A 26,084-nucleotide genomic window follows, 5' to 3' on the forward strand; every position below is an offset into this window, starting at 1 on the left:
TTAAGGGGGGGAAAACAACTCTTTATTCAGAAATTATTCAAAAATGTATTCCCTATCAAAATAGCCTTTTTTGGTGCTGATATTTTTATTTTTAATAACAGTATAAAATACTGCTACTTACTTGCATAAAATGCATGTAAACATCAGTTGTCACTTTTTTCCTAATAATAATAATATATTTTAATGTTTAGTTTTATGATCAAAGCTCTGTCATTTTCATTGTGATGACAAAACGTATAATGATGACGACTAGGAGATCAATGTACAAATAAACATTCCTAAAAAGACTGTTGTATCATATTTGATTCTAAATTTGGACATGGATAATTAAGTTGCGTCAGTCCAGTAAATGTTAAAGTGCCCTATTATGGGTTCTTGTGAAAGGTTTATATGTTTGTTTTGGGAGTCCCAACAACAAACCTGCTTTGCGATGCCTCTAAAATGGCCGCCGTTACCCACAATGCACCATTCCATGACGTCTACGCCCGAGCTCTATAACCCGATGACATGCATGCAAGCTCAAAACACTTTGATTGTCTTATAATACGCATTTATTTTTACCTTTCTTGCTCAACGACTCCCAAACGATTCGCTAAACGATGCATTTTTCCAAAACCTTGCTGTGTGTGACGCTAATCTGAAGTGATTGGTCCTATTGGTCTTATTTTCATTTCATCATGACTGTAATGCCTGATAAAAGCCATAGACAGCAGAGTTTGTGAGCGCAGTGCTGCTTTGTGTACATCGTTACCAGGGAAACCGCTGATTTTACCGCTCCAACAGCGGCGCCTAGTGGCAAAGAATGAATTAGAATGTTCATTTAGACAAACGCGAAAAGACCAACAAGCAATGTTAATGTTTCTTGTTGATGTAAACGGCTTGCGTTGGGATTCGTTTTAAAAACGGCTCGTTTCAATGATTCAGAGTCGACTCTTTCTTTTGAGAGACACGGTGCACTTTCAATTTTAAAACTTGGCAGGATGTTTTCATTCACTTAGAACTGTCTTACACACTGCATGAAACGTTATATTTAAAAATCCATAATAGGGGCACTTTACTATTGAAATATTGCCCGCATTATAAAAGTTGTTCTTAGGTTTTCCTTATAAAAATCATTGAAATTTTCACAGCAAAAAGAAAAGTGCACCACAAACTGATACCTTTTTTAGGCTTTTACTTACTAGGTATGAATTATCAGTCAGAGAGCAGAAGGCATGTGGTAGATTGTGTACAAGAAAAACCTGATCATGCTCATAATGCAGAGGTCTTAGAAATGAATCATATATAAGGTAGGCTTCATATGGTTAGTTATTGTGTAGTTCTTTGACTACTGACATGATATAATTAAATTACATCCTCTGGAATCAATAGATTTTCTTATTTATTTTTATTTTTATTTTTTTGAAACCACATTATTATTTGTAAGTGTGAACAATATGAAGTCTTAATAAATATTTTGTCATTTGTAGATAATTAACCAGTAGATAATAAAAAATGTTTTTACATATCTCTGTTTCGGCTGCTCCCGTTAGGGGTCGCCACAGAGCTATTGCAGAGCTATTGGTTAATCAATGCTTCTATGGCTTCAACAAAGGCTCTTTTTTCAAGCTAAATTTTTTTAAACGTAAACAAATTCAAAGTAGGCATTTCTCGCGAAATAAAATATGTAAGAAATATCGAAAAAGGGGGGTTAGAATCTTTTTTTCCCAGAAGCCTTTGCAAGGAGTGTCGTCACAGCCTCGTTGGCGCAGTAGGCAGCGCGTCAGTCTCATAATCTGAAGGTCGTGAGTTCGAGCCTCACACGGGGCAAGGCAACATTTTAACTTCGCTAAGAGCAATGAGAACAATTATTAGGAATTTTCGTAAGATAAAGCTCAAAGTAAGGAAACACGAACTGAATCTTTTTTTATGAAAGAGCTGAGAATTTTTTAAATAATCGAATTATTTGATGAAGAGAAATCACTTTTAACAAAATAGTTCCCATGGCCAAATTTGCCCCAGGTTAGGGGTAGATTAACCCGAGTCGGTGGGTAAGATGCACCATCTGGCTGAAAACTCAGCATCTGATTCAAACCCAAGTGAAATTTTAAAAGATAACTTACCTCTCTTATACTAATTTAATAATTACATTTCCTTTTATGAGCAGTCATATTTATTTTCTCAAAGCTAACTTAACATAAAACCAACCAAATTAAGTTAAAAAATGTATTTTCAAATCTTTAATTGTTTACATTTCTGAAAAAATATGTTGAACACCAAAGTTGTAACTTCCCCCAAAACAGACTAAACACAGAGTTTATTGAGTTAAAAAAAAAAAAAATCAGGTATGTCAGATACATGATTATAGTGTGATGAAACTCATCTTCTGGTTCTTACCAGAGAAGGATTTGGTGACTTTGTCCCTATCAAATAAACTACAAATAATATGGAAATATCTGATAAACTAAACCTTTTGCATTATATCACTTTAAAATATCAATTATTTTACTGAACTCCAGTGCCTTATGGTGGGGTAAGTTAAAATACTGGCTCAATTTGCCTCATAGTTTACCAATTTGGGCTAATATTTAGCTAAATCACTTCTGTGGTTTTATATGTTGTTAAATCACCAAAGTGCATCCTAAATATTTTTTGACCTGGATAAATTTGCTTTGCCATTATATCTGTTATGCTAAAATGTTACTTTGACAAGCCAAAAACAGTTTTTAAAGTAAATATGTGCCTTCCACTTGCTTCTAGGCTAAACTTTGTGTTAATGTTTGGTTTTATGTGGCTTATTCAAATTATTATGAGGTTCCAACTGCAATAAACAATAGAGCTTAAGCATAAATAAAAATAATATTTTTGCCCGAAACGAATTATGAAGAGTAGAAGTGTTGAGCAATCTGAACAAAACAGTTCTGGTCCACTGCCACACAATGAATGACTTTATTGCAGCGCTGAAATTACATTTTGGTGAGAAGCACCAAAATCACACATTTAATTACATAAAACTCATTGAAGAATGATGAAAGGAGCTGGATGTTTATACTGACTCCACCCTTCAGAACTTCCATAACCCTGCTTTAACAGTTCATCCTTCCACACAGCAAGGAGTTGGATGCTACAAGACATGTTTCATATTTTTGGAGACTTTTGTAAACAATTATAATCAATTAGCTCTATAAATTACAGCACATTCTCCTTTAACCCCAGATTAACAAACACTGTTTCAAGTTCTAGGCTCTTTATTATTTCCACAAATAAGTATTTATACAGTGTAAAATTTTCTTATCAAGAAAAATGGCATAAACTTCATAATGGGATTTAACAATTACATCAACCAATACCCTTTACTCAGTCACTGTATATGAGTGATGCATCTGCTCAAACAGTTTTCACTCTTTTTTTAATGCATCACAAGTCAGGAGTGTGATGTTGAACCTATCATCACGGTGGGATAGATTTGCAAAAAGTGTTCAAAGAACCACAAGACTTTTATTTAATGTCCCTGATATATGTAAGAGAAGCAAATGGAGGATGCCAGCAGTTCACCAATCAGCGAGTGAGAGACCGTGACAGTTTTGCTTAAATAACTAGAAGTGACTAGATGAGCGAGAGACGCAGATATGAAGCGTTCAAGCATGTGCCTGCTGTTTCTGTTTGAAGTCTGCGATTCTGCTCTCCATTAAAGGGCGGAAGTGACGGATCAATCCCTGAGAACAGAGAAATATACATATTATACATTCTCAGTTAAAACATTTATGACGGCTTAGATTAATCGTGGATACATATTTGTAAATATTTTTTCTATTTGAATCAAACTATCTACGGATTCTCAAAAAAAAAAATGTAATAATAATAATAATAATAATATTTATAAATTACAACTATTCTGCCTTTACCTGAACTGGCCATGCAGCTCCATCTCCCAAAGCGCAGATGGTGTGGCCCTCAATCTGCTTGCTGATCTCCCAGATCATGTCAATCTCTGCTGACTGTGCATCGCCTTTCACAAAGCGCCACATCATCTTATTCATCCAGTCCACTCCTGAGGGGCCCAGAAGAGACAGACAGGTAAATATTCACTGTAATGTAACAAACTATACATGTAAATACTGTTAAATCTGCAGTTTCTTACCCTCTCTGCATGGAGTGCACTGCCCACAGCTCTCGTGCTTGTAGAATTCAATCAAGCGGGCAATAGCTCGAATAACATCAGTCTATGAAGGGGAAAACTTGTGTGATCAAATGGTCAAACACTCAAATTATCAGACAGGTCTTCTAAATGACCTTTTAAATAATATAAATGCTAATCAGATTTATTACACATTACATTTAAAGGCTACAATGTGGGCATAACATGAAGTAGAACATAGGTATATTTTCACAGAGGTGGCATGAATGCATTTACCCCGCAATTAGAATCGCATTAATAATGGTTTGAGATTAATGGGTTTTAAAAGAGTTCGTCTTTGTCATTCATCTTTCTGAATCATGTTTGTCACCAACTGCATGCAATATAAGATGAAATACAAGTCTGGGCCTGGGTTAATCATTTTAATTCATTTTTTCCATGATTAATCACACCAAATTAACCCGTTAAATGCACAGCCCTAGTTATTTTACAAATCAACTTACTGATTTATCCATGACAATAAGTGCAGCTGTGCCAAGACCGGTCTGGGCCTGAATGAGGGCGTCAAAATCCATGAGAACGGTGTCGCACACGTGGCGTGGGATTAGTGGTGTGGAAGAGCCACCAGGAATAACACACAGAAGATTATCCCAACCACCCCGGACACCTCCTACAGAGATCATATCAATAAAGGCTCAATAATCGTTAAGATCACACATGATTAGACCATGAACAAACCTTTCCATGTACAGATGGAATGATGTCTTACCTGCATGTCTTTCTATCAGCTCTTTCAAAGGTATGGACATCTCTTCTTCCACCGTGCAAGGGTTGTTGACATGGCCTGAAATGTTGAAGAGCTTCGTGCCAGAGTTCCTCTCTCGGCCGAAACTCAGAAACCACGTGCCACCGCGACGGCAGATGGTCGGTGCCACAGCTACGGTCTCAACATTAGCAACGGTTGTTGGACAGCCAAACACACCTGCAAAAAAACACGTCAAATTTGTAACTGGTCATTCTAAGTAAAATGTAACATTTATTTTATACATTATATATATGGTACGGTTCACTTAGAACCAAGGTGCTAGTAAAAAAAAAAAAAAATTACCAGGTACCAAGTACAAGTACTGTACCCAGTGAAAACCCCCCCCAAAAGGGAACCTTACAGTGCCGTACCATGCGGCGGAAAAACAGCATTATAGAAAATAAAATGTAACATAATATAAATAATACACCAAGAACTTTAATAAAAAAATAGAATTTGTTTGATTCTGACTTACCCACGTCAGCAGGGAAAGGGGGCTTCAGACGAGGTTTTCCCTGTTTTCCCTCGATGGACTCAATGAGGGCCGTCTCCTCTCCGCAGATGTATGCTCCTGCACCGCGCATCACAAACACATCAAAGTCATATCCTGAGCCGCATGCGTTCCTGCCAATCAGCCCTGCTGCATAGGCCTCGTTAATGGCCACCTGAGAGTAAGCACATAAACACACGAGGTCAATACATTACTTCCCTTTACTACTGTGTAGTACATTCTATCACATTTTCTCCAGAATTAATTCCTCTGAATAACAAGAAGATTATGGTTTTTATGTTTTTGAAAGAAGTCTCTTTTACCCACCAGGGCTGGATTTATTTAACCCCAAATATAATAAAATTGCAAAATATTATTTCTATTAAAAATAGTAAATAATGATTTCTACTTTATTTTATTTTGTATTTTAAAAGGTGTACTAAGCGATTTTTCGATTTTTGCCAAACAATGTTGATATTTGAAAGCACCAAAACAAACAGTTATACCCCAACAGGACCTCCCCTATTTTGATAAGTCCGTTAAAAAAGTTGATTTTTTCTTTTAAATCTAGCCAAAACCCATGTGTTGCCCATGTGAAATCACAGTAGCTTTAATTAGTAAACATTTATTATGAAATGACTGCATTTCCATATCAATCCATATTCCAACAATGCGCTGTCACTTTAATTCAGCGCATGCAGCACAGCAAAAATAGACTCGGTACGTAAACGATCGCTGCACTGCTGCAGAAGCACTGCTCCTGGAACGCACTGATGGACCGCAAGCGCGTGCAGTGTGAACGCTGGAATCCGTTAACATGGGTGTGTAAAAAAATATGCAACGCATACGCACTGCAGACGGAGTATGTGTGAAACGGGCGTTAGGGTTGTCGTGATAGATGGTGTTGACAGTGTAACCGGTTTTAAGCTGCGACACCGGTTACATCACTTTCCCACCATGACAACGTCATTTACTTTTTTTAAAGTATTCGTTTTTTCTTAAAATATTTATTTGAATTAAGTAAAAAACAATAATTATAATAATTTAGTTTAAAAGAAAGCATACACTATAATTAAAAATTATATTATATATATGGTTTTATCTTATTTAAACTGTGTAATTTATTTAGGCCTGTTTTATTTTCTTATTCGTTTTAAAAATGTTCTAATATTGGCTGGGCAATAAACGTTTATGGTTCTTATTTGTGTGGTTCCACAGTTTGCCGATTTCCAGGCTATGCCAGTATTACTGGTGTGGTCACACATCGATTACTAGACACGCCCCTTACCACTGATTGGCTGAGAGTGTGTATTGGGACTAGGTGTTTTTCAAAAATCACTTAGTGCACCTTTAATATCCTTGAAAATTTAATTTACTCCTGTGATGGCAAAGCTGAATTTTCTAGAGGCCTTCGATGTCACATGATCCTTCAGAAATAATTCTAATATGCTGATTTGGTGCTCAAGAAACATTTCTTCTTATTATCAATCTTGAAAACAATATTATTTTTGTGGAAATCATGATACATTTTTTACGGGATTCTTTGATGAATAAAGAGTTCTAAATTACAGCATTTAATTGATATATATTTTGAAACATTACATTTGTCATTATAATGTCTCTACTCTCACTTTTGTCCAGTTTAATGCATCCTTGCAAAGAAATAAATTAAAATAAATTATTTCTTTCAAAAAAATTTAAATGGTAGTGTAATGTAATAAAGCTATAACATTAGTATTTAGTAATGAATTTATCCTTAATATTTTAATTGATTTATTAATCAGTATTCTATTCATTATTCAGGTCTTTTGCAGGCTTCACATCAGAAGCATGTCTATGATGCCACTATAGGCAGCTTATTAGGTTCTGTAATGTAGCTTAGCAATAAACAATCTTTCTTCCTGTCTCTTAAAATGAATTCTGTTACAGGTATACGAGGGATCACATCCTTTATTTTTCACCTGCAGATTGGACGACTCATTGTAGAACTCTCCTCGGATGTAGATGTAGGCTGCACGTGCTCCCATGGCCCTGCCAGCCACCAGACAGCCCTCAATCAGCTTGTGGGGATCATTACGCATGATCTCTCTGTCCTTGCAGGTACCGGGCTCTCCTTCGTCAGCATTCACTACTAGATATTTAGGCCTGAGAGGGTAAAAAAAAGAAAGAAACTTGTATGCTGTTGTGTGACCTGATTTGATCCTAATGAAAAGGGCTAAATGTAGTTCCACTGGCTAAGAATTTACATCAGCGTTTGCAGAGTCATGTGACTTTGTCATGTAACCCAGTAATTGTTGATATGTAAACTACCTGCCATCACTGGGCTTGTTCATGAAGCTCCACTTCATCCCTGTGGGGAATCCAGCACCTCCTCGGCCACGCAGCCCTGAGACCTTAACTTCATTCAGGATCCAGTCCACTCCTTTATCCAAAATCTCCTTGGTCTTGTACCAGTCACCTCTCCTCAGGGCACCCTTCAGCCTGAGATATATGAACAATTCATCACATTTAAAACAAGCATTATGGTGAGGTGACAATCATATCTATGTATACAAACACAAAGGAAGTTAATATGCAGAATTTAATATGGAGTTATGGAGTGTGTGTGTGTGAAGCCCGCAATTTGAGATCTAAAACTTGCAATTCTGAGAAAAAAAGAAAAAGTCTGAATTGTGAGACGTGAACTTGCAATTTAAGGAGAAAAGTCTGAACTGTAGATAAAAAGTCATGATTACCTTCTTTTCTTTTCTTTTACCTTCCATACCAAATAGGGAATTTTCAATAGTAAGTTTATCCTGTCTTTAGATATAATTCATAACACAATTTCATATTTTTTACCTCCAGTCATGACGTCCATAAAGGTTAGTGAATATTCTGTCCTGGTCAGCTAGAGGTCCAAATTTGGTCTTCTTTGGGGTTTCCTAAGGGAAACATACTGATTATAGCCCGTTTCATTGATCATTACTTATGCAGAGAGTGGATTTGAGTAACTAGTCACCTGTTGAGCTGTGCTACTGTTGTATCGCACCGGTGTCATGGGGTTTGGGGGAGAGGCAGTGCTGATGGCTACAGAAGAGCGTGATGCACCAGCTGCAACCACAGCAACCGGGGCACGTGAAGCCCCATTGGTGAGAACCCGGCTCAGAACGGGACAACCGAGACAGGACAACATCTTACCTGAAAGAGATGGATCGTACAAAGAGCATTAAAGTCCCCCTCATCACTAAAGCTGTATCACATGTGCACTGTTTACAACTCCAGTCGTTATGATCCATTATTATTAACTAAAACTAAAACTATTCAAAATAGTTTTTGATAATTAAAATAAAGCTAAAATTTAATTTAATATAAATATTAGATACAAATTTCTGGGGGGGAAAATCTACGACAACTAAAATGTTGCCTTTGCAACTAACTGAAATATGTTTAATATAAAGTGTCAAAATGAAATTAAATAGAAATACAAAAAATTTAAAAATACATAAAATTACTAATGATTGAAAAAAAAAAAAAAACAACAACATAAAAATGATTTCTATTGTTATCGTTGCATTAAATGTTCACAAAATCAAATGTTTGCATGTTTGTTGGGAACACGTCGACCGGGGGGGGAAGAACTGAACATCCCAAAATAATAATAGCAAATAAAATTAATTCACAACACAAACTTTTGAGGTTCAACAATGTACCATAATCCATACATGAACTAAAAAGCCCTCAAAATGCATCAAAACTTCAGACAAGAGAATAGTTAACGCAGAGATGGAAAGTGTAAATAGTTCAGCTGCGGCAATAAACACACATCCATATAGATCAAAGAGAGCCTCTATATTAAACATCATTACATAAACACACAAGCTAAACTCCACAGTGACCTCCACGATCATCATGTCACTTGCGACATTGCACGACGTTATTGTTTGAATTTCTTTTAAAGAAGGTATATGAGGTTGTCAAAAACTGAAAAACTCAACAAAAGAACGCAAACCTTGATTAAAATGAGAAAAATCGAGCAATAAAGCATAACCGCTGCTTACCTTCGTGATCTCCCTGGATCAGCGTTATAAAATGTAAGCGGAAGGAATATAGCGCCAGACCCGGATGTAATAACGGGTTTGACCTGTTGTGTGTAGAGGCGCTGTTGCATGTAAAATAAAAAAAAAGGTTAATGTAAAATAAAGCCTTAAAGCCTTTAAATACCCCTTAATAAATTAATAAAATAAACACTGATATATGTGTCAACCTTAAGATACTTCATTTGATATTCCGTTATCTAGCAATACAATTTTAAGTCTGGTTTAATTGTTCAAATAATATTTCTACTTAGTCAAATAACGTTACTTCATAGTCTCATTATTTCTCCCCAATTATAAATAGTACAAACCACTTAATTTGGTTTGAAGTGCAGTTTTATTTAGTGTTTAGTATGAAAAGAATTTAAAAAAAGGAAATTGTAATTCCCCGTAAATAATAATGGCACATTAAGCTGGTAAACGTAATATATTCTACCAAACAGTATGTAGACTTATGCACAGTGACTGTATTTATCAGTTAATAATATACATTAATAATATATTGGCATATGAAAGACATCAAATTAACATTAATATTCAAAATCTCAGTTGTTTTGCCTTAATACTCCTCATTCATCTCTATAATTTGACACATTATGTGGGGTAATATATATCTCTTTTTTTCTTTCCAACCACAGAGAAGAGTAGAGATGTTACTAACAAAACATAATCTAACATTAATATATCATCTGCTCCTAAGTAAATACATATATTTTATAGCACATTTGAAAACAAATCATAACCGATTATTACAGACAAGAAAGGGCTCAGGCCAAACGGAAATGAGTTTAATCAGTGATTATGTGACTCATATTGTTTAATACTTTAATTTGAAGTTAAGAGGACAATGGGGAGATGTTCAAGCTCATCCATGTCTTTCAGTTAGCAGACATCTTTTCTTACAGTGCATGATTCTTAAGTGCTCAGTGTTGATCCGGAAAGCAGATAGAATGCACTATAATATTGTATTATAAAACAACTAATATATTATTTTCATTGGTTTAGCTTGATTTGACTATCCGTTTGCCTCCATAAGGAATCAATGATACATCTAGAGACCTTTCACCAGCAGCACCACAATAATGAAAGCTTGGGTAAGTGCAACACTGTTTTCGTGCTGGTGGCTTGTTTAAATAAAAGCAGTGTCAAAGACATCAAGATTAAAGAGTTAAACACTGAGTTGTACAGAGTTACCATATTCAAATCCATCGTGGATATATTTTGCTAAATGCAAAATTTAAAGGGAGCAATTCCTTGACTAAGGGCGACTATTACTTAGCTTAGTAGAAATTAATTTTATTGTATCGTTAATGTAGTTGTATTATAATATATATTGCTGCATATACATGTTTTACCACATTCATCGAGGTCCCTGCTAAAGTAATGGTTTCTGACTGAAATGAATTACATGAATCTAGTATCTCAAAAGTCAATAAAACTTTATCAAAACTACAGGACTGATATTGTTTATTTTTATGTTCCAATACATTTCAATGTCAAATTAAGAATAAGAAATAACTATTTGAATTCACACCATACTGCAACTGTACATTGTCATTTAAGTCAATTATATGGATACTGTAACACCATGGTTTTTTCTATATTCAGTCATTTTCGGTGAGTCTGTCAAAGTTCAATAAGAATAAGAATCCATTAGTCCCCATCGTCCTCCACACTCTTGTGTGAACGCACAATGCTGTTCCCCTCACGCTCCAGACGGTCCACCGCTACGCTCTCAAACGCCCTCCTCATTAACGGATTCTCCTCTAAGACCTCATTAAAGCTGCTCACACTCAGTGAATAAAGTCTGCAGTACGTGTTGGCTCTGACACTGGCTGTACGACGTCCACGGGTCAGCAGACAGATCTCTAGAAAAGAACATCTGTTGTAACATCTGTGTATAAAGCTAACACTTTTTTATCTTGTGAAAGCAAGGAAAAATCAAACTCACCCCCGAAGTAGCAGCCATCATTCAGTTTCTTCACTTTTTTGTCATGAGTGATCACACTGACGCAGCCATGCTGAATGAAGTACATTTTACGACCAAGCGTCCCTTCACGGATGATTATATCACCCGGCTGAAAGACCTCGAAGCGTAACTTTGTGAGGAGCACTGTGACGAAGTGAGGATCAGCATTCGCAAAGAGAGGCATATTAGCCACCAGCTCACGGCAGTTATAGTTCACTATCTCCTGCAGGTCACACACACAATACAAGATGGATTAGGAATACTATTGTAATCTACCAATCCACTGGACAGTTAAGTTCTGACCTAAGATTAAGTTTATGGATAAGGATTTGTCATTTTTAGTTGAGACATGCTAAGAAATAATGAGACACAAAACCTTTTAACATTTATGACATTAACCAAAATGCTTTTTCAATATTTATATAAACTAGGGTGTGCACAACTAATAATTTTTCTAGCCAAACAAGTCTGTCTGATGAAATGTCATAATTTCATAATGTGAAATGTGATATGGTTACATTTGAATTTTTTTAAGGTGTCCTTGCTATAGTACAATTATACATACAAGTACTGAATAATATTAATTAACTACATGTACTAACTTTATGGTTAGGGTTAGGATTTGTTTTTGGGTTACTTGCATGTAATTATGCATAATTAATTGTTTTTATAATAGTAAGTATATGTAACAAAGACACTTTAAAATAAAATGTTAACTGCGATATTTCAATAATTAAATAATAAATAGGATATTATTTTCCTATTATTAAATATGTTAATCAATTGTCCAAGCAAAACAGACATTTTGTTTACATATGACAGTTATGTGACTGACCATGCAAGCAGCACAAATGTGAATTAATTATGTCAATCAAAAAAGAACAGTCAGTACTGAGGTGGAGCAAGTTACACGAAAGATCTGACCAAAACATGAAAGAGGAAATAGAAGAGAAACCTCTTTTAGCGGGTCACTGAGTTCTTCGAGGATATTTTCCTCGTCAAACATCTTTCCCTGGAAGCGGTGCTCATAATAATCATGGATCCTCTGCCTCATGTCAGCCGGCAACTTGTGGAAAGACATGTACTGTTCCACTTGTTTGTACTGTAACAAACCAAACAACAAAACTGTTGACAAGGGGGGAGGTTGGAGACTCAAAAATGCTTTATTGAGAAACTAGTACCTTCTCTTGATACTGACGATGGGAAGCATCCAAGGACTGGATAAGGTTAGTGGCATTGCCCAGGAACATGGCATAACAGGTGGCACCAACAATCATGCTGATCATTGTGAGCCAGACATCAGTTGTTCCCTCAGGTGCCTGAGCACCATATCCTATACACAACATATGGCTCATGGCCATAAAAAGGGCATAGGAGTATTGGACATCCCAAGTGGCATTCTGACAGAGAAAGACATTGGAAATTTTAAGCAAAATGTAGAAGTTTAAGATTTTGATTAAGTGCATTTTCTGTTTGCTAATGGTTTAATGTGTCTTTGAGACACTACCCAAGATCTTCAAACATACCACCATGTTGTTTTTGGAGACCCAGCAGTTTGATGGGAAATCTTGCAACATGGGCACCATGAACTGCATGCAGCCATCCCAGTGACACAGCAGGAGCATCATTCCAATCAGATTCACTATGCGAACTACTGCGCTTGCAAGGTCATAGGTCATATGGAAGATCTATTAAAAAAAAAAGATGATAGATCTACAGTCAGCACTAGAAGATGGAGCCACATTTACTGTTGCTTGGTGAATTCTCACAGGCAAAATTCAGTCACTTCAATCCGCTTGAATCTTGACGTATTGAATGCTGTTTCCGGTTCTAAACCCTACCCATTTCAATTGAGAGTACAGTCTCAACAACCTTTATAAGCACTGTTTATTCATATCACACATTTAAGCTAAGCACGGAACAAAGGGTTATTTAATGTGTTGATGTAAGTTTCACTGAAAAAGGAAGTTTGGCTTCGTTTACATCGCAGCCCACCAAAGCAGCATTTAAATCTTGTGACAACAATAGTAAAAAAAAAAATAAGTCTACTAGATTCCCCCTTCATATTAAATATACAACGGTTACTTAAAAATAGATATCATTTTCAGTAAAAGAGTATGAAAAACATAATATATGTTATCTCTTCTCCTCATTATTGCTCTTAATACTGTAGAATTCAACCAATCAGATGACGACTTCAAAACTCCTGAAGTGTTTTCAATTTTGTGTAACATATGCATCAAACGGTCTGTGGGCATTGGATCTGAGACTGAGGTTGAGACTATTGCTCTGTATTGGTAAACAACGCATCCGTTTCAATGTGCAGGAGTGTTTTGTGATTGTAGCGACATGTAACTTAGCTTTGTTTTTCTGCTGGAATCTCTATACTACTTTTACATTGTTTGTTTTTAATGTAAACTGCTAGCACAGCGTCTTAGCATTCAGTTAACGTGTTAGCTTGTCATTTACATTTAGCATTTCCTACCGTTTTTTTTCTCTCTCGCTCTATTTCTTTTCTCTCTCTCTTACTCTGTTTTTCACGCGTTCATTAAACAACTGTGGTACATCATTCAATAATCACAGTGAGTCATGGCTTCTTCTCCTGTTCTTGTCACTTGCACTGCTTGCCACATGTATAGTGTAGACTTCTCTGTCAGCCGCAAGTGATTCATGGGATAAATGCAGGGAAATAGTTCAGCTGATGGGAGTCGCAAGTCGGAGATCAACAAAAATATAATTAAAGAGGTGTGTGAACCTGCAAGTTCGATTTCAGACACTGTAATATGTTCTGGTCCTCTCCCTGCTTATCGCGGTGATGAGATACACAGCAGAATGTTGTCTCTCAATGGATGGATGTCTAAGTGGTGCCCGCAGAATAACATTGGTTTCATAGACAATTGGACAAGTTTTTGGGGCAGACCTGACCTGTTAAAAAAAGATGGTCTTCATCCCTCCACTGACTTAACAAACCGTCTGCTATCCGCCTCACATCAGAAGTCAGTAAAAATCACATAGAGAATCCTACACCTAGATATCATACTATAGATACTGCGTCTGTTCCACAAACTAGCTAGTACAAAAAACGTCCAAAACAACTTAAATGTAACAATTTAATTAATGTTCAACAAGTAAAACACCGATAATACACATAATACAGATAAACAAATGATAAAGCTTGGCTAAATTAATATTTGGTCTCCTTCTACACTACTTTATTACTTTAAATTAGTCTACACCCCAAGATTACCGTTGTAAACATGAGCCGCATTCAAAAGGTAAAGGGTGAGGTGTTGCTACAATTTATAGTAATATTTATAAACTATGGTTTCAAGAAAAATTCATTTGAAGTGATGGTGCTTGAATTAATGGTGCATTATATAGAGAAGTAAGTGTTAATGATAAATATCCCCTGTGATGTTTGTACTGGGTACTGTATAAAGGTCACCAGGGTACCATACAGACTTTATCAAAGAATTTGATGATTTTAACTGCTGGCTACAGTTAAAGTTTTAATTGTTGGGGATTTTAATATCCATGTTGATAATGAAAAATATGCATTAGGATCAGCATTTATAAACATACTGAACTCTACTGGGGTCAGGCAAAACGTAATGACCTACTCATTATCGTAATCATACTTTAGATTTAATACTGTCATATGGAATTGATGTTATTGGCATTGAAGTGATGATCTCGGATCATTATCTGGTTTTGTGTATACTCCATATAGCTAAAGCTGCAAATTCAACTCCTTGTTACAAATATGGTAGAAGCATCACTTCCACAACAAAAGACTACTTTGTAAATAATCTTCCTGAGCTGTCTCAATACCTCAACAAATCCAATAGTTCAGAAAACATGATGTAACAAAGTATGGGCTCTCTCTTTCCTAGCACTTTAGATATGGTTGCTCCTTAAAGACGATTAAGGAAAAAACTCCAACAATGTGGTATAACGAACACAATCGCACCTTAACCCTTAGGGGACTAAGCCCTTTTTGGTCCGTTTTCTCTATTTTTACATTTCGGCTTATAAACCATATGTAATGATGATGGACCACCATGAATTTGGTATCAATGGATTCAGAAGACCCTAAGCTACCATAAGCTTGCATGCAATATGTTTATAAAGGAAGTATGAGTGAAAAATTGTACAATAAACTAGAGAATTTCAAAAACGAAAATGAGATTTTTGTCATTTATTACTGAAAATCCTACCTCACACAATAATAGTGAAAAGTTTTTGACCCAAAAATATATTTTTCAAACCCTTTGCTTGACAGAAATGGGCTAATGTTCAATCAAATGTGTAAAAAACAATTAAATAATTAACTTTATTTACAAACAGTCCTAGGCGTTTTTTTATTTTTGGGACTAAGCCCTTTTAGGTCTGTTTTCTCTATTTTTATATTTGGGCTTATAAATCATATGTAAAGGAGATGGAACACCCTGTGTTTGGTATCTATGGATTCAGAAGACCCTAAGCTATCATAAGCATGCATGCAATGTGTTTATAAAGGAAGTATGAGTGAAAGAAAATGTACAATAAACTAGAGAATTTCAAAAACGAAAATGAGATTTTTGTCATTTATTACTGAAAATCACAGAATCACACAATATAGAACAGTTTTTGAACAAAAAATAAATAATACATTTAAAAATCTTTGCTTAACAGAAATGTGTTATTGTTTAATCAAATATATAAAGAACAATTAAATAATTAACTTTTTTACAAACAGTCCTAGGCATGCCAGAGAGCAAAGCAAGGCCTCTCCAGGAAGTTGCAGAGGGGCACCTGGCATGCCCCACACTGCCAGGGGGTCTTGTTGTACACTTTGCTTGCCTTGCACTGCTCACAGTACTTTCTGACATCTGCAGGCTTGTGTGCAGGGTTTGCTGGGTCCAAGGGAGCAATGGGTAGGGGTGTGTGGTGAGTTGTCCTGTCTGCATCCTCAGTTGTTACCCCTGCAAGTTGAGCACAGAGCTCCTCCATAAAGTCTCTGTGTGTCAGTGGTATAGTATTTTGCTCTTTACACAGTTCTTTGTGGAGGATGTAGCTGTTGCATGTGGCGATGTCCACAAAGTGCAAGAACATAGTCTTATACCATCTGTTTGCTTTGTGGTGAGCAGAGGTGTACTGGATGAGCTGATCAGACAAGTCAACACCACCCATGTGTTTGTTGTATTCCACAACTGGAGTGGGAACTGGAATCCTCACTTTCTCCCAGGTTCCATCTGCCTTTTTTTGCCTTCTCGTGACCGTCTCCGATGTGTAGGCTTGATGGATGGTCGAGCAGATGGACACCTCTCTTGTGTCCATCCACTTGACGAAGAGCAAGTCATCATCTCGGATCCACCTGATTGTTCCTCTTTGGGATTTTTTGGAGAGGGCATTCACAGTCGATTTAGGGGTGTCCTTCCTCCCCTGTCTATATGTACCACAGGCTCTAAAGTGCAGAGATGACAGGTGTCTGAAGAGCTGAGGACTTGTATAAAAGTTATCACAATAAATGTGATAACCACTTCCCAAATGTGGTTTGTCCAGGAGGCCCACAACTGCATCATAGGAAAGTCCAAAGCCAGTGGGGAACTTTGCCTTTCCTGTGTACACGGTAAAGCTAGATGTATAACCTGAAGAGTCAGCCAAGACAAACAGTTTGAATCCCCACTTAGTCGGTTTGTCCTTTATGTATTGTGTCATTCCTGTTTTGGCTTTTGTCGCCACCATCCTCTCATCTATTGCCAGATTTTTTTGGGGCTGGTAAAAGGACTTGCATGCTGCCATGATTTCAGTCATCAGAGGCTTGAGGCGAAACAGTGGATCATGGTCTGATGTTCCCTTTTTGCTGTCATTTACAACATCCTCAGCCGGATCGCTCATGTGCACATTTGAGGAAATGGAGAGCCACCTGTCCCTTGGCATCACTTTCTTTGGGAATGGAACTGAAAAAATGTTTTTTTGCCTCCAGTAAGATTTCACTGATCCAAGTTTTAGCAGTCCCATGAAAATCACAAGTGCAAGATATTTTAGGAAGTCTGTGGGAGTGACATCAGTCCATTTGAATTGAAGTCCTTCTGATAACCTCTTTGTAGCTTGCTTATTTGTGTTGCTGCATAATGTTCTGATGACATTATTGCTGAAAAAAAGCTGGAACAAATCAAGTGGACTGTACACTTTGGATTTATCGAGTTGCACTCCTGGGGGCCTGGCAGGGGCAAACCTGGGGAGAATGGGTGCCACATCTGGATCGTTTTCAGTTTTCCAGTGTTGTTCATGTGTTGTATGGTGTGGAGAGCGTGATCTTGAGCGGCTCAGCGTGGGCCTCTGAACACTCTCGGTAGAGTGTCTGCGTGTTAGAGTTTCTCTCCTCGGTGGAAGCTGAGGTGCCGGTGTAGATGACGTGTTTGGCTGGCTCCATCTCCTCCTCGGTGGAAGCTGAGGTGCCGGTGTAGATGACGTGTTTGGCTGGCTCCATCTCCTCCTCGGTGGAAGCTGAGGTGCCGGTGTAGATGACGTGTTTGGCTGGCTCCATCTCCTCCTCGGTGGAAGCTGAGGTGCCGGTGTAGATGACGTGTTTGGCTGGCTCCATCTCCTCCTCGGTGGAAGCTGAGGTGCCGGTGTAGATGACGTGTTTGGCTGGCTCCATCTCCTCCTCGGTGGAAGCTGAGGTGCCGGTGTAGATGACGTGTTTGGCTGGCTCCATCTCCTCCTCGGTGGAAGCTGAGGTGCCGGTGTAGATGACGTGTTTGGCTGGCTCAATCTCCTCCTCGGTGGAAGCTGAGGTGCCGGTGTAGATGACGTGCTTGGCTGGCTCAATCTCCTCCTCGGTGGAAGCTGAGGTGCCGGTGTAGATGACGTGCTTGGCTGGGTCAATCTCCTTCTCGGTGGAAGCTGAGGTGCTGTTGCCGGTGTAGATGACGTGCTTGGGTCGTTATCATTACTGAAATAAATGTAAAAGGAGAGAGCAAATACACAATAAAACTGATAGCTTTTTTTTGTGTCAAAATTCAATGTAGAAAAAAATAACTCCTATAAACTCATGTAACACTATGAAACTCCACTGTACACTAAATTGTACACTTCACTTAGTTGAGTAAGTCAGTCTATTGAAACTAATTTCACACCACTCTTGAACTGAGTTTACAGGGAAAGAGTAGTATAGTACACTAAAACAAATATTTCATGCCTCAATCGCTATCTGACTAAAAATCCAAAACATATACATACTCAAGATGTATGATATAATAAATTATAATGATAAAGAGGTTATTTGAAGTTACATACCAGTCCTCAAATGGATCTTCCCCATCCTGGTAAAATACTTCGTCATCTGTGTAAAAGCTGTCTGCTCCAGATTCCTCGTCGCTTTCCAGTAATTGTTCCAGAGCTTGTTCTGCTGTAAATCTTTTAGTGCTTGTCATTTTGCTAAATCAATTCTCGCTCTCTGTAACACTCCGATCGCTTTCTGTTTTCTCAACCTGATGCTGATTCTTCAATCGCTTATTATTACACCCAGCTGCCGGTGTTTTACTATAGCCATGGTAACCTTCCTCTGATTGGGTTAGAAAATGTTCCTCCCAGCGACAACAGGGTCCTCTGAATGGCTAGATTACATCATGGTAACCTTCCTCTGATTGGGTTAGAAAAATGTTCTTCCCAGCGACAACTACAGAGTCCTCTGAATGGCTAGATTGCATCATGGTAACCTTCCTCTGATTGGGTTAAAAAAAATTCCTCCCAGCGGCAATTTTTCCATTGGTTGTTGCGTGTTGAATCTGCCTAACAGAATCGTTTATGTTGGGCCTGTTTACGTAGTGGTATTGCGCAATAAGGGAAGCGTGTTATATACAAACTGGATACCGCTGTTTTCAGTGGAATCTGAGGAAGACGGTAAAAAAGACCGCATCTCTCTAGCATTAATAGTTTTTGAGATAACTACACATTTGTAAAAGTATGCCATTTTGGGCGGTACCGCCTAATCCGTCCCCAGAGGGTTAAAGAGAGCAGCCCAGAAAATGGAGCACAGCTGGAAGAAAGGTATTTGTATTGCATGGAGGGAAAGTACTTCTACTTATAAAAAAGCTGTAAAAACTGCTAGATCTGGTTACTTTTTATCTTTTTTAGAGAAAAACAAACACATACCCCAGAATTTATTTAATTCAGTGGCTAAATAAAAAAATAAATAAAGCATCAACAGGTACAAACATTCCCAACAGCACAGCTGTAATGACGTTATGAACATCTTTTCTTCCAATATCAATAGAGTTAAATTTCTAACCCTGTAGCCGTCAGCAACAGTATCCCCTCAGGAACAATTCCATGCATTCTCTACTATAAGACAGGAAAACTTGCCTAAATTTTTCAAACCATCAAAACCAACAACATGTATGTTAGACCCGATTCCATCTAAGCTACTAAAGTAACACTATAAAGCCATTCAAAATAAACTAAATAAAAATTCGTTTAAATTACTCCAAATAAAAATTAATCTTGATATTTGCTAAAAATTACAGAATTAGTAAATTACCGGTGCATTTGAACTTTAACCTTAATTGATTGTTATATGTTGGCAAATGTAAAAAACACTAAAAACTCTGTTTAAAAAAGAAGTATTGCTCATCATGTATATTAACAAAAAAACATGGATGTTTGTTATGGATAGACAATTGCTTGTCATTGGAATATTGTTGTGCTTGATTTGCAAAAAGTCATTCTAAAAACCTCTGTCATAGTGCATTTTATTGTTTCCCTCAGACAAAAGTCAAATTTCCTTTTCTATTCTAGTCTCGATTTCCTCTATCCTTTTCTCTTCCTGTTCTTTTGCTCACCTCTTCCCATTGATGAATGTAACGTATAAGTCTGGATAAGCGCAACAATCTGAGCAGACTGAGGATCTTGGTGAAGCGGACGATGCGCAAAGCCCTGGCAGTGCGGTACACCTCTGCTGACTCAAGCCGGGCTTCTATATCCACCACCAGGAAGATGTAATCTACCGGAATGGAGGAGATGAAGTCCACCAGAAACCAGCCTCGAAGGTAACGCCGACTGATCACTTGTGGGTCCAGGATGATTTGGGTGTTGTCTCCTTCAATAATACCAGTACGAAAGTTGAAGACAAGGTCAGCCAGGAAGAGGGTGTCCGAGGCCACGTTGAAGGTGATCCACGGCAGTGTGTTCTGATCCTCAAAGAAGGTGATGCCCCATGGCAGAATGACGAGGTTGCCCATCATCAGGCACAGCATCACCAAGTCCCAATAGAACCTGTGTGTGAAGATGCATGATATAAAGAAAAAAAGATGGATTCTAGAGTAGGTACATTAAAATTCATAACTACAAATCAACCATGTGATTCAAATTAAAGGATGGACCAATGTAACAATATATTTAATATCACTATTTTTATATATTATGGCCGATAACTGATAAATAGTAAATATTACAATTCTACACTATTTTCTCAAAAGAAATAACAAATAAAATACTAAAAACTAAAATCACTAGTGGAAGTAGGCATCACAGTATTATATTGTACAGTATGAAAAATGGATATTCACTTTGAGTTGATGTATTTTGCTATATTTAACTTATATTTATAAATTCTTAGTGTTCTTAAATATTAATGTAAAAGAGCATAAGATGACTAACCTAAATGTAAAAATATGCCAAATGAGAGGCGAAATTAAAAATTGAATACTAGACAAAGAATATATATATATATATATAAGAAAGTTAAGCAATGTGTCGTTCATTCAATGTGTCATAATTTAGCTCTTTTGTATGAATTTTTAAGATTTCTTGCAGCTAACCTTGCCTCGAAACTAAACAACATAAGTTACAAAAATGTGTTAAAAACAAAGCAGAGGAAAATGTTATCCTTTATTTCTTATGGTTTAAAGATCCAGGCTGATAACCTTAAGGTCGCTGGTCTGAACCAGTCTTTCAGAGTGCTATAGGGTGACTGTCCCTGTAATGTAATAAGACACTATCCTATGCCAACATCACACGTTTCGTGGAAATAAATTAAATCAACCCCACATGTTTGCCGATAACTAAAAGTTTTTCTAAGAAACAAATATGTGACCCTAAAGCATGTCTGGTGTTACAAATGAAACCATCATGGACAAAGTTTGATTTAAATGCTCAAGTGCAAAATAAGACATTCATTCAAATAAGTATCGACAACTTTGAGCAAACAGAATAAATATGTCAATTACATGTGTTGCAAAACATTCCTCTCCATGTTAATGAAGTGGTAATGGGGACGTCATGAATGTACTGTATTGTATGCGACTGATTTAAACTGAGATATGCACCCTTTTACGCACTACCATACATGTGCTGGGTGGTTTGAAGTTTCAATCTGTGGTCATATTCTCCAAAGTTAAATTTTAGACATATTAAGCACATATCAGTCTTATACTCATTAGTCAACTACTCGTCAGCTAAACAAAAAGATTCAAGTTGTAACAGATCATGACCTTTTCACCTTTATCATATTTTCCCCAGTAAAAAGTGCAAAAGTAAAAATCCCAGATTAAAACAAATGTTTAATGATAGAAAAAAAATTCTACAATTATCTACAATTACATTTAAATTATTCTCAATTATGTTCTTCATCACATTTTCTATTAGAAATATACATATAGCAGTACTGTTATCATTAACTAAAAATATGTTTAACATATTTATACATTTAATATGTTAACTGAAATAAAATATTTAAAAAAACCTATTTTACTTAAATTAGTAGCCAAGGCAACATTTAAATTTTTCATTTGGTTTAAGTTGAAGTAGGAAAATTACAAAAAATTTAATTCAAATAGATTACAAACTAAATAGACACATTTTAAAAATGATTTATTATAAATTATATTTTTGCCATCATCACATTCTCCTGTTAAAAAGAGTAAAAGTAGACATTAACAAAATAGTGTTGCATGTTATGTCTAAGTATAGAGTGGAAGTAAAGTAATAAGCAGCTCGCTTGGAAATTTAGGTAAAACAGTTGATAAAACAGCAGTAATTTGCTCAAGGGTTTGTTTAACTGTATCTAAAAAGAAGATTTGCACATGAAACAAATTATGGTAAAATAAGACGTGTAGCTGCATGGTGATTCTAGTGCCTCACTAAATTGGATTAAAGACTTTTGATCTCCTACTTATGCACACAATTCTTTTCTCTTGGGACTCTGTGTATGAAAAATTGAGTTCCTATTACCGATAATGTCTTGTTTTAAAAAAAAATAAAAATCTGTTTATCCCTTTACCTCTTGCTGCTTTCTCTGTGTATGTGTTTCAGAAGAAGAACATCAACCTGACACTGTAACCAAGTGGGTCTTTCCAGCCCATCCATGAACGCTGATACCCTTTCCAGCTAATGGTAACTCTAGAAAGGAAAGCGCTGTAACTGACCTGTGTTGTATTGTGTTTTTCTGAGCTGGTTCAAAGGTTTGTGCTTATCATCATAATAATTTACGTCATAATTTGAGACGTAAGTGCTTGTGGACATTGTATGATTATTGACAGCAAAGAAATTGACATGTAAAACCAAGGTGTTTTCTCACATGACAGAGATTCTCTATTGTTATACATCAACCACTCTGTTTTTTTGTTTTGTTTAAAAAAATAATAATTTCCCATATGATGCTAGGTCCACCCTTAAGTTTCTATAAAACTCTGGTTCCAGGAGCCTCTAATGCATTTAGTTTTTCAACAATTGTATTATCTATTAGGTAAAAATCTTAATTCTGAATTAACATTGTATAATCTGAGCAACCAAAATGTCACACTCCTCATGTGAAAGACTAATAGTGAAGCACCACTAATAATTGTTGACAGTGGATTCTGTAAAAGTTCTACACTGCAAAAAAAAAAAAAAAATCCTTTGTTGACATGACAAAGTTTGCATCATTGTAACAATTACGGTTTATATTAATTAAAAGATCTCATGCACTTTATCTAGTTCCAAAAAAGTTCAATGCAAATTCTTTTTTTTTTAATTATTCACAATTAAGTGCTTCATCTTCATCTTTTCTATTTTCAAAGAGCAGTATTATTGTTATCGTTAACTAAAATAAAATATGTAAAAAAAAAAATTGTTAACTGAAATAAAACTTTCTTAGTTAGTAACTAAGGCAACGTTTAAAATTTGAAGTGTTGAAGCATGTCTAAGTTGATGTATGAAAATTACTAAAAACAAAAATAAAACCTAAATAGAATTTGTTTTCTATTTTTAATTTAAAAAAGTAGCTAAAAATTTTTTTTAAATAAATCCAAATATTAAGAAATACTATAATACTATCAATTATACTCAGATAACACTGGAAGAAGTGTTACATGAAAACTCATTAATGAAATACTTCAAATGCCACACAAAGTTAACGATCAACTGACCAGTTTACCAACTAACTCATCCTGACATCAACAAGATAATAAGCTACAAAGGGTAGCAGCAAAACAAACAGCAGCTGTGCAAATAAAACTAGCAAACATAATTATACCCGCCCCAATGCATGCTGGGATGAGGTCGAACAGATCAGAACCACAAACACATTTTTTTCAGTAGCCTGCTTGGACTGAACAAACACAATAGCATGACTGTACTGTTGACTTCACTTAAAAGTTAAAATTTAAAAATAAATTTAAAATATATATATAAGAAAAGGAAAAAAAAGCTGCAGCATTCATTTAGTTCCTAAAAATGACTATGCTCAAATAAATTTGCTTATTTACTTGATTTAAGACTACTGCTACATTCACAATAACAGTACCCTTGTTGGATGATCTGCCAAGTCATATTTTCCCTTTCCCCTGCGTCACTCACCTGAAGTTACTATATGGATGTATAATCCAAACCCCAAATGACTTGACCCGTTGCTGTTCAGCTGCAACACCCGTTGCACTCCCAAACATTCGCAGTGAGAACTTGTTAACCCCTGGCTGCAGCAAGGAGCTGAACTGTCTCTGGAGAAATGTAGACGGGACAGTGAAGACCCTTTCTTCTGATTCGGATGGCTGAGGGGCTCCCGCAGGCCCTGCGGACTCTGCCATGGCTTTGTCGAGGTGAGGTGGAGTGGATGTGGTCACGGTGGTGGTGGTTGCTGTTGTGCCATCTAACCCTGTGGTCACCTCAAGGGACTTTGAGGTGGGACTGGCCCTGGAGTCTGTGCATTCCTGGTGGTTCACAGCAGACAGCAGCCTTCGGCTCACATCCTCTCCTCCTCGCAGTAAAATCCTCGAAGAGGAACTCCAGTTGCTTAGAGAGAAGCCGCTTCTGGAGCAGAGCTTCGAGTCACCATTTGAAGCAGGAGGCTGTCCATCACCGTCCATAATTCAGATCTGATGTTAATGCAGGTTCAGGGTGATGACTAGTTTGGCAGATGGGAGTCTCAAGAAGAGCATGAGGACATGATGCTTTTCACATTCAGAATCCTTTTGTATTTGGAAACCATGTTAAGGTTTGTATACAAAAACTTTTTTTAATAAATAGGTCTTAATATGATTTTAACACATGCTTTAGATGAATGTAGTTGTTAAGTTTCCTTTAAATAGTCTACTCATAATGCGAACTTAACCTTCTTTTTAAAACTCATAGTTTTTTCATAGAAACTTACGAGGAGAATCCATCCGCCCTCGAAAGGTTCCTCTGGGTATAAGTGCATTTATTGTCAATATTATTCCCCCGTATACACTTTCCACTCATAAACCGTGTCGCGCGATGGCAAAACCTCCTCAGAATGAGCGCGCGGGTTGTCTTGTCGTCAAATCACGCGTCAGTCAGGGAGCGCGATGAAACTCGATGGCCTTCCATATGTGTATAATCGGCTTCTTGATAGCAGACGTTGTTTTTATCTCCCTCTCTGCTGACACCTGCGTGTTATCTATTCAACAAGCTGTCGGGATGTGGGTAATGGGCGGGGCCAACCTGTACTAGAAGACACTGAATCCGCTGAAGGCTCACAGGTGTATTTACCTGAGGCTGCTGTGAGCTTTAGAAATACATTCTGCGCGTGTGCAGAAATATACTGTATGCATGTTTAAGGAACACATTCATTTAAAAAAGGTTTTTATTTCTTTATTTGTGTGTTTAGTCTGTTGTTCATTAACAGTAAATTAATTTTAAAACGTATTATTTATGTATGAATGTTTTATTTACAGTCTAAAATTTGTATTTATTTCATATTTTATTTTTATGTATTTTCTCTAGTAGTCTATTACTATTTAAAATTGTAGTATGTATGACTATTTAAAATACGCAATGTTTTATTTTAACTTTACTAATGTGTTATGGATTTATGGATTTATTTATAATATATTGTATTTTTTGTAAATACTTTTTTTAAGGTTTTGCTTTTCACTTTTGTTTGTTGGTTTCAAGAATGTAGTTTAAACCCCTCATAAATGGAATACTTTTGTGAATTCTGTACTCCAAATAAATTTTAATATGATACTTTTGCTATAGCTTTAGGGACATTAAACGGAAATGTAAAAAAAATAAAAAAGCATTAATATCAGGTCGCAGCACATTTTTATTGGGGCAAATTGTCACGAGTGTTGTAGTAGGCTAATTTTTTTAATTAATTACTCGTAATGGTCTTTTATCCCAAACAATGGTTGAATGTTTTTGCATGT

At 36.6% G+C, this 26,084-nt stretch overlaps 3 protein-coding genes and 1 non-coding gene across 5 annotated transcripts; 1 reads left to right on the forward strand and 3 right to left on the reverse strand.

Annotated features, from left to right (window-relative positions):
• Positions 1–1,736: 1,736 nt before the first annotated feature.
• On the forward strand, positions 1,737–1,809 carry trnam-cau (transfer RNA methionine (anticodon CAU)). Its single transcript has one exon. It is a non-coding gene; the product is annotated as a tRNA-Met (tRNA).
• Positions 1,810–3,145: 1,336 nt separating this feature from the next.
• Positions 3,146–9,519, reverse strand: LOC113062366 (NADH dehydrogenase [ubiquinone] flavoprotein 1, mitochondrial-like). The gene is made up of 11 exons (XM_026232180.1): positions 9,450–9,519; positions 8,411–8,589; positions 8,251–8,333; positions 7,723–7,893; positions 7,374–7,557; positions 5,398–5,587; positions 4,887–5,099; positions 4,621–4,787; positions 4,121–4,202; positions 3,885–4,030; positions 3,146–3,695 (listed from the first exon to the last, which is right to left on the reverse strand). Exons 2-11 carry the CDS (start codon positions 8,582–8,584, stop codon positions 3,618–3,620), a joined length of 1,488 nt encoding a protein of 495 aa, XP_026087965.1. The 5' UTR covers positions 8,585–8,589; positions 9,450–9,519; the 3' UTR covers positions 3,146–3,617.
• Positions 9,520–11,029: 1,510 nt separating this feature from the next.
• Positions 11,030–25,135, reverse strand: LOC113062360 (potassium/sodium hyperpolarization-activated cyclic nucleotide-gated channel 2-like). 2 transcript variants are annotated; one of them, XM_026232172.1, is made up of 8 exons: positions 25,067–25,135; positions 24,277–24,884; positions 20,283–20,715; positions 12,981–13,142; positions 12,636–12,854; positions 12,410–12,556; positions 11,437–11,677; positions 11,030–11,353 (listed from the first exon to the last, which is right to left on the reverse strand). In XM_026232172.1, the coding sequence occupies exons 2-8, from the start codon at positions 24,780–24,782 to the stop codon at positions 11,139–11,141; spliced, it is 1,923 nt and encodes a 640-aa protein (XP_026087957.1). In that variant the 5' UTR covers positions 24,783–24,884; positions 25,067–25,135; the 3' UTR covers positions 11,030–11,138. The 2 variants fall into 2 exon arrangements, with proteins under 2 accessions (XP_026087957.1, XP_026087956.1); XM_026232171.1 differs by having other exon boundaries at positions 24,277–25,117.
• On the reverse strand, positions 16,149–19,431 carry LOC113062359 (piggyBac transposable element-derived protein 4-like). The gene is made up of 2 exons (XM_026232170.1): positions 18,739–19,431; positions 16,149–18,394 (listed from the first exon to the last, which is right to left on the reverse strand). Exons 1-2 carry the CDS (start codon positions 18,873–18,875, stop codon positions 16,195–16,197), a joined length of 2,337 nt encoding a protein of 778 aa, XP_026087955.1. The 5' UTR covers positions 18,876–19,431; the 3' UTR covers positions 16,149–16,194.
• Positions 25,136–26,084: the final 949 nt, after the last annotated feature.

This window comes from Carassius auratus, chromosome 44, assembly GCF_003368295.1.
Source record: "Carassius auratus strain Wakin chromosome 44, ASM336829v1, whole genome shotgun sequence".
NCBI classification, from domain to species: Eukaryota; Metazoa; Chordata; class Actinopteri; order Cypriniformes; family Cyprinidae; genus Carassius; species Carassius auratus.

Coding starts and splice junctions, on each gene's coding strand:
- LOC113062366 (XM_026232180.1), bottom strand. CDS start 8,584: ATGTTGTCCTGTCTCGGTTGTCCCGTTCTGAGCCGGGTTCTCACCAAT. Junction 5,100..5,397: donor CCCTTTCCCTGCTGACGTGG/GTAAGTCAGAAT, acceptor GTTTTTTTGCAG/GTGTGTTTGGCTGTCCAACA. Junction 4,788..4,886: donor GCTGATAGAAAGACATGCAG/GTAAGACATCAT, acceptor TGATCTCTGTAG/GAGGTGTCCGGGGTGGTTGG.
- LOC113062360 (XM_026232172.1), bottom strand. CDS start 24,782: ATGGACGGTGATGGACAGCCTCCTGCTTCAAATGGTGACTCGAAGCTC. Junction 20,716..24,276: donor CATCCATATAGTAACTTCAG/GTGAGTGACGCA, acceptor CTTCACACACAG/GTTCTATTGGGACTTGGTGA. Junction 12,557..12,635: donor ATCGTCAGTATCAAGAGAAG/GTACTAGTTTCT, acceptor GGTTTGTTACAG/TACAAACAAGTGGAACAGTA.
- LOC113062359 (XM_026232170.1), bottom strand. CDS start 18,875: ATGACAAGCACTAAAAGATTTACAGCAGAACAAGCTCTGGAACAATTA. Junction 18,395..18,738: donor GAAGATCCATTTGAGGACTG/GTATGTAACTTC, acceptor CATTTATTTCAG/TAATGATAACGACCCAAGCA.